This window comes from Atta colombica, unplaced genomic scaffold (genome assembly GCF_001594045.1).
Source record: "Atta colombica isolate Treedump-2 unplaced genomic scaffold, Acol1.0 scaffold79, whole genome shotgun sequence".
NCBI lineage: Eukaryota > Metazoa > Arthropoda > Insecta > Hymenoptera > Formicidae > Atta > Atta colombica.
The window spans coordinates 11,254-19,699 of NW_017259571.1; the positions used below are offsets into that span (position 1 = coordinate 11,254).

The following is an 8,446-nucleotide window of genomic DNA, read 5'->3' on the forward strand; positions in this document are numbered from 1 at the left end:
TGGTCGAAATAAATAGATCATAGACGTCATACAATAAACTTAGGCATCTGTCAACATAATCCCATAGAAACATTCGACAAAACAAATCGACATAGTCGATTTGTGTCTGCATCATAAAGTTATTCTCGATTGAAAATGTCAGTTTACGAGCCAAATTCTCGTCATTTGCGGGAGGTTTTAATTTTTTGCTTCAATATAAAGAAATCTGCGGCTGAGGCTCATCGAATGTTCTCAAATACTTATGGTGAGGCCACTGTTAGTGAAAGAACGTGTCGTGAGTGATTTCAACGCTTCAAGAACGGTGATTTTGACGTCGAAGACCGGCATAGCGGTGGAAGAGAGAAAGTTTTCGAAGATGCAGAATTGGAGGCATTACTTGAGCAAGACTCGTATCAAAATCGAGAAGAATTGGCACGACCATTGGGAGTGACTCAACAAGTCATTTCAAAACGCCTCAAAGCCATGGGATTCAGAAGCAAGGAAATTGGATGCCGTACGAATTGAAGCCGAGAGATGTTGAACGGCGTTTGTTTGTTTGTGAACAGCTGCTTGAGAGGCAAAGACGGAAGGTCTTTCTGCATCGCATTGTGACTGGGAACGAAAAATGGGTTCATTACGATAATTCCAAGCGCAGAAAATCATAGGGAGTTCCCGGCCATGCTTCCACGACGGCCAAACCGAATATTCACGGCTCCAAGGTCATGCTCTGTATTTGGTGGGACCAGCTCGGCGTAGTGTATTATGAACTGTTAAAACCGACTGAAACAATCACAGGCGATCGGTATCGAACGCAATTGATGCGTTTGAGCCGAGCATTGAAAGACAAACGGCCGCAATACAACGAGAGACATGATAAAATGATTTTGCAGCACGACAATGCTCGACCTCATGTTGCGAAAGTGGTTAAGACATACTTGGAAACGTTGAAATGGGAAGTCCCCAATATGTATACCCCACCCGCCGTATTCTCCAGACGTTGCTCCCTCTGACTATCACTTGTTTTGATCAATGGCACACGGCCTGGCTGACCAGCACTTCCGGTCTTATGAAGAAGTAAAAAATTGGATCGATTCGTGGATAGCCTCAAAAGATGACCAGTTTTTTCGACGCGGGATTCGTACGTTACCCGAAAGATGGGAGAAAGTAGTGGCCAGCGATGGACAATACTTTGAATCATAAATGTATAACCAGTTTTTTACAATAAAACTTCAAATTTCGGAAAAAAAAACGGCGGAAGCAAAATTGTACACCTAATATATATGAGAAAAGTATTAAAATTAGTATTAAAATTAGTTAGTCATTAAAGTAATTTTTGTTACCGTTGTCATAGCATCTGTAAAATCATCTTCGCTTGTATCACTTTCTTCATCTTTTAAATTTTCAAATTCCGCAACGGGCATCCACAATTCCAAATTCTTATGTAGTATTTGTATTTCTAACAAATACATATGTTCTAAAACATTACCTAATATATCACTAGGACCATTATTTACAGCAAACCATAGACACTTTTGTCTAATTTTTAAATCCTGATAATTATCACAACGTCCCAAATTTAAACAAATTTCCCAAGCAGGAAGATAATTATTTTCTGCTAACTGCATACATATCGTGGCACATGTACTATAATCTTCAGTCTGTGGAATAAGAAATATAATAATGATATATATTATACTAATCTTTACGTTTTACTTTTCAAAGAAAACTCTTAAAATTGGATTATAAGAAAACATAGAGAAGATAGCTATATCTCACCTCAAATGACTTTTTAGCTATTAGTTCTGAAATTTTTCCTTCACGGAGTCTACTGTTATTTCCTTCGATTCGTAAATAAGTTGCTAATATTAATAATCTTTGTTGATTTTTATAAGCATCTTTTTGATTATTTAAACAGCGTTCAATTAAGTTTAATCTATCTATCATTAATCTAACTTGAAGAGGTAATATATCGATATTAAATTCATTCAATATTTGAAGTGATTTAATAAGATCATATTCTTCTTTTATGTTTATATTATCATCTTCAATAAGATCCAAACAAGTTCTAGAACAATTATTTACATAAATTATATTTCAAAACAAGTTATTATACAGGGTACGTCACCAAAATCCGGACAAATCGAACAATTTCTTTAAACAAAATGTTTTTAATGAAAAATTAAATATTACAAAAAATCCTTTTACATGACACTTGGGGGATTCCTGTAGAGCACAATTATTCGCTATATCTCCCATTGAATGACAGTCTCTATTCTCGATCTGCGAAAGCATTCGCACGCACGCTGTAATATAGCGCTATCCATGCCGACGAATGTTGTCTCAATAGATCCTTAATGACTTTCACATTGGGATGCCGAGACTTGTTTGTGACCCTTTCAACTGCACTCCATACATAGTAGTCCAAGAGATTTTAATCTGGGCTGTGGGGAAGCCAGAATGGGAGCCGAGGCAAGCAACTCGGCTTGTCCTGGCAGTCTCAGAGAGCATCTGTCTTATCTTTAATGTGTACGATTTGTATCGAAAGTCCTCCTCGAATAATTCGACACATTGTTGGCTTGCTTATATCAACAATCGATGCTAATTTTCGCAACGATTGTCCTGGGTCATCCGAAATCAGCGTTTGAGCCCTTTCAACGACTGCGGAAGACCTTGCGGTGCGTTCTTCCTCACTGACATACTGGAACCTTTGTTGGACTGTTTTAAAGCCGTACATTTTGCCACAACGTCATAAACATTGATCTCGGGTATTCAAAGAACCGAATTATTTCCGTTACTGAGCGCCCAGCGCATAGGCCTTCGATGATCGTGGTTCTTCGATTATATTTCGCACTTGGTTTCAACATCGTAGCCATTTTGAGAATATGATTGTTTGACTAGAAGCATCAGGCTTTCTTGGATGCTAATAAAAACCTCTGGCGGAGGCATAATATAGCGAAAAATTTAAATTGAAATTTGTCCGGATTTTGATGACGCACTCTGTATATATGTAATTACCATTATGTTAACAAGAGACTTACTTAGCTAATTCCATGTGTGGATCAGTAAGCATTCTTGAACCATTAAAATATTCTTTGGACGCTACTAATATAAGATCAACCGCTTTCTCATAGGATACTTTTAACAAAGATTTTTCATTTTTCTTCGTTTCTATTAAGGTGACACAATTACGAATAATACATTTAATTCTAGAAAGTAAGCGGGCCGAAACACATATTTCGAAACAGGTTTCAACAGCAATACATGAAAAAATCAATCCATGTATCTCTAACATATGGTTTAATAATTGCGCCCATTCCCTTTCATCTGGAGGTATCAAACTGAAATAATAAATACATTGTCCCTCATATCTATTATAAAAATCATTAAAAATTTATAAATATTATACGCTTAAATATACATAACACAACCTTTTATTTAAACTGGTTGCCATTTGAATTAATAATAATCTAGCAACATCAGGATCGTTTCTGTTCTTTTGTATAAATTTTAACGTTGTTTTTACACCGTATTTGTTTAAAATTCTAACACAATCAAGTTCTCTTTCACATTCTTCTAATGACATATCACGTACATCTTCTTGTGTTGCGTTTGATCTTTTTTCATCATGATTTTTCGATATCGAATCTAGGATATCTTTAGCTTTTTCATACATATCAAGATTGTCACAGGCATATATACAATCTAAAGCTAAAGTAACAACATCATCTATCAATTCAATTATTTCAATGTCCTGCGTCTGTTTTAAACATTCAAAGAATTTAACTGGAAACGTCAAATCGTCTTTACTTAAGCAGATTAGATAATCACTTAGTAAGAATTTCTGAAGATCTCCACCCTAAAATTTATATAAAAATTTATATAAAAATTTATGTAAAATTTATATAAAAGTAATATCATTCTATATTAGATCACTGAAATTATATGTATACATATAATTTCAATGACCTAAATTTTGCTATACACACCAAATATTGATGCCTTCGTTTAATAAAAGGCAATAAAAGATTTTTTATATTTTCAACAAAATTTACTTCATTTGATGTACTCATTAAAAGTTTTATTTTCTCCATGTTGCTCATTTTCTCTAATTTATCTAACGGCATATCCTCCAAATGTACTGTGTACACAAGATCATCTAAAGTTTCTAATTCTAATAACAAATCTTCCAGGCCTTCAATATTATGAGATTTTCCAATTTTAACTAACTGCAAAGCATTATCTACTAAAGAGCTATTCTTTTCAATTTCATAAGCACGAGTCTTATACCATTTTTGTAATAAATCTGATGTAAGCTGTGTATTTCTAAAAGAAAAATAACGATGATATTAAATAATGATGATTAGATAATATAAATACTACATAGAAAATGTGGATAACATGTTGTGTGTGTGTCTTGAATTTGACCACACTTCAGGAGTATGTAAGGAATCAATAAAAGTCCTTTAGGAATATACTCGTTTTTGCTTTATTTTGAAGAAAATCGCAAAAAAGACACAATGTAATTTTCGAAATATTGTTTCATGTATAACAATGCTTTAGAAGCAGTGCGAGAGTATGAGCGCCGATTTTCAGACAAAAGAGTGTCAAATCGAATTATTACGTTGACCAGATCAGTTTGCAATACGAACTGCAATACGTACATTGTTGCAAAAAGCCTACATTTTGAACAATATCTACATTACAAGTGACAACGTGAATAAATAAGTGTAAATGAATAAGTAATAAATTGAAAACAACAAAAATGAAAACTGTGACTGCGTTCAGCAGAAAAAACAGCTTTGCAACTGTTGTAAAATTCTTTAATATAACTAGTTCTTAATTCCTCACTGAATCTAAATGTATTATTATATATTAAGTATGGGAAAAAGTTCGTGGCGTTTTTCCCGTTAGATGACATTAAAAAAACGCCACGAACTTTTTCCCACACTTAATATAAACTAATCACATCTAAGAATTTTACAACAGTTGCAAAGCTGTTTTTTTTTTGCTGAACGCAGCCATTGTTTTGTCTTTTTTTTGCGCTCTTCTCTAAAACAAAATAAAAATGAGCATAACTTTAAAAGACTTTTTTCTTAACTTATCGATTTTCTATATCTCTACTCCCAAGATTTGGTCATTTAAAATCGGAAACACCCTGTATAATATTCTTCAAAAGTATTCTTACCTATATATTAATAATGAGGGATCCAATTCATATAATATTTCTGCTCGATCATCTAAATCGAAATTTATTACTTCATTAAACTCGTGTTTTTCTGACCAATCTTTTTGTCGTAATTCACGTTGATCTAATAAAAATAATTGACCTTCTGAATCACATTCTGGTAGTAATTTTTGGTAATCTAATATATTCAAAGTCTCTGGAAAAAAGCTGATAATTGCTAGCCAATGAGGCAATAAAGTTTCTCCATAATAGGTAAACATAATTTCAACGGCTCGATAATCACTATCTTTAGCAAATCTGTAATTTAAAAAATATTTGCAGCAAGAAAAATACATAATATTGTATTTAATACATCAGTTTAATATATCAGTGACAAAAATATGTTATTCTATTAATACCTAATCGCATTTTTAATAGGTGATAACCTTCGAAACTCTTCATAAAATTCTTTCTTGTATTTGAGTGGCGACTCTAATATAATTTCATACGTGAGCAATTTGTCTAAATGATTTAGAAGTTTCCTCCGATATTTAATTAAATCTTTCTGGGCCTCAGATAAATTTTTTATGTCTATTTTTTCAAGCATTTCATTGATTTTCTGTACCTATTATCGAATTTCCAAATTGAATTAAATTTGTACAATTTTTCTTTATAACATAATAAGTAATGCTATGTATTTTAAGACATATTATCATATATAGTTTTGCTTACCTGTCTTAAACTTACAGTAATTTGATCTAGCGTTTGCCAATCGTCGTCTATATCGGAAGTTACAAATTTGTCATTATCACAAATATCGATAGCTACTAAAGTTTCTAGATTTGCGCCTTTCAATCCGAAATTTAATAATTCCCTTGCAGCTTCCATAGTATCAGGAACACGTACAACACATTCATTTAAAACCCAAGATCTTTTACTTATTTTACCCAAATGTTCTGCAATGGCATTCAAGGATAATTCTGACTTTCTCCATTGGGTTTGGTATACAAGATCTGTATCCAAATTATATGTGTTCGCTAAAGCTAAAGCTTCTTCGTATTCCTAAAATAAAATCTATTAATTATTTAATAAATAAAAGTTGATCAATAACTAAATTAAATAAAACTTTATACATATACCTCAATATCTATTTTTCTAGAGTATAGCTCTTCCGGAGTAGTGCTTTTTAAGCCCAAAATTCTATAAATTCGATGCAATACTTTCGATTTCTTTCTTCTTGGTTGAAATCTTTCAATATCAGTTATTGAATACAACGTACTTTGTACCAAATTCGTAGTATAATTTAATATAGTAACAGGTTCCAACTCATCATCGTCTTTTTCACTTTCAGATGATGCTTCTTTATATAAGATAAAGAACTATTTATTATAAAATGAAATAAATTGATTTTATTATCTACATACATAAGATAAATTTCTACATTCTTAATGAAGAGATCATATATGTATACAATTAGCTAATATCAAAGTTGACAAACGTTACTTTTCAGTTACTTTATCACTTACTTTTTATAACAATTTGATGACAATGTTGCAATTTTTTATTACGGTAACGCTAACTAACTAAACTAAACATTAAGATTGTGCTAAGGTTAAAAAAATCACTTTGAAAAGTAACTTATCACCATTACACGTTACTTACTGAAAAAAGTAATATAAGTAACAAATAAAAAATAACGCGTTACAAATTAGGAATTATTTTTTTTTATTAACGAATGATTTTTTCAATTCATTACAAATTGACTTTTCTAACTCTGATATTAGCATTACTATCATAAAAAATTCACAAAGTTATTATCAAATCATTATTATAAGGTAACGATCAATAAAGTAATGCGTTACTTTGCCAATTCTGGCTAATATATAATAATATTATACATAGGATAGTTATATTGAACAAATATAGAATAATAAACGATAAATATATATTATAAACAAACCTGGCAAATGACCATCGTTAGTTTCTCGACATCGTTTTTTACTTGTAATAAAGATTTCACAATCTAAACATAAAAATCCTTTTTCTAAACCAAGCTCGCATATTTGTGGTTGTCCTGCTAGAAATTCTGGACTAACACCTAATAGATTTTTTAAGTTCCACATAGAGCAGACAGAAGTGGAACCTGAATATCGAGCTATTATAATAGCCTTAAAACAGGAAATATATTTTTGAAAATAGTAATATCATATGTGTGTGTGTGTGTGTGTGTGTGTGCGCGCGCGCGCGCGCGCGTGTGTGTGTGTGTGTATTTTATTTATATATTTATATATATGTATATATACACATAGAATAGTGAAGGCTTAGCTAACTAAAAATTGTAATCAAAAGTAAAAGGGAAATGAGCTACGCCAGTTGTACTTACATACAACAATAATGTATTATTTAAACAAATTCGTCCTATGTTACTTAAAATGCTTCAAAATCATACATAGCTTATTATATTTTACAAATTCACAACGGTTTATTAAATGATAATAGATACGATGAAATCGTTTAAATAATTGTAACATTATTGTAATGTGATTACAATTGGCTCATATCCTTTTCCTCTTGATTTACATAGTAAACAATTAAAATTAATTAAAAAATTATTACTTAAAAGATATTTAACTTTGTATTTTTTAAAATATAATACAGATTTAAGAGGACTACTTTGGAATCAGCGTGGTAAAAGGTGCGCAATCTACACTTATATAATAATATATAATAATATACTTATATAATAATATATCATTATTAGTATAATGTGTATTAAAAGATGTAGTTTGAACGTTTCGATTTTAGCCATCTTCAGCAAATACATAATTAATACATTCACAAAGAACATCTTGTACTCAGTTGGAAAGTGAGAAAAGCACAAACATCGTACAATTCAGTCATACATTCTTAGTTTTACATTCTTAGAACGTGAAACAGTTAAGAACATTCGATATATCTTGACGATTTTTAAATTTCATCACAACATGTTTTATATAAATCTTTTTCATTTATTCAATATTGTAATATATTTAGCTGCAGTGTTATATGGGATTGAGAACACAATCACTTGTTAACCAAGAAGAACAGGCAACTTCTTTGTACGATGTTGTACGATGTTGTTTTCTTGTTTTCCGATTGGATAGAAGATATTTTTTGTTAATGTATTAATTATATATTTGTTGAAGACTAAAACCAATAGCCGAAACGTTCAAACTAACATCTTTTAACACATTATACTATTAATGATTATATAAGTGATTGCGCACTTCTTACTGCGTTGATTCCAAAGTAGCCCTCCTTAAA

At 31.3% G+C, this 8,446-nt stretch overlaps 1 protein-coding gene across 1 annotated transcript in view; it reads right to left on the reverse strand.

The window, feature by feature from the left end:
- Positions 1–8,446, reverse strand: part of LOC108692703 (neuroblastoma-amplified sequence-like) — a 31,212-nt gene that overhangs the window by 2,526 nt on the left and 20,240 nt on the right. The window contains exons 5-14 of the mRNA XM_018201088.1: positions 7,104–7,311; positions 6,283–6,503; positions 5,876–6,205; positions 5,563–5,768; positions 5,165–5,461; positions 3,966–4,302; positions 3,408–3,835; positions 3,018–3,317; positions 1,756–2,044; positions 1,320–1,637 (exon numbers count right to left, since the gene is read on the reverse strand). Coding sequence (XP_018056577.1) covers positions 1,320–1,637; positions 1,756–2,044; positions 3,018–3,317; positions 3,408–3,835; positions 3,966–4,302; positions 5,165–5,461; positions 5,563–5,768; positions 5,876–6,205; positions 6,283–6,503; positions 7,104–7,311 — 2,934 coding nt within the window. The remainder of the gene's footprint in view (positions 1–1,319; positions 1,638–1,755; positions 2,045–3,017; positions 3,318–3,407; positions 3,836–3,965; positions 4,303–5,164; positions 5,462–5,562; positions 5,769–5,875; positions 6,206–6,282; positions 6,504–7,103; positions 7,312–8,446) is intronic.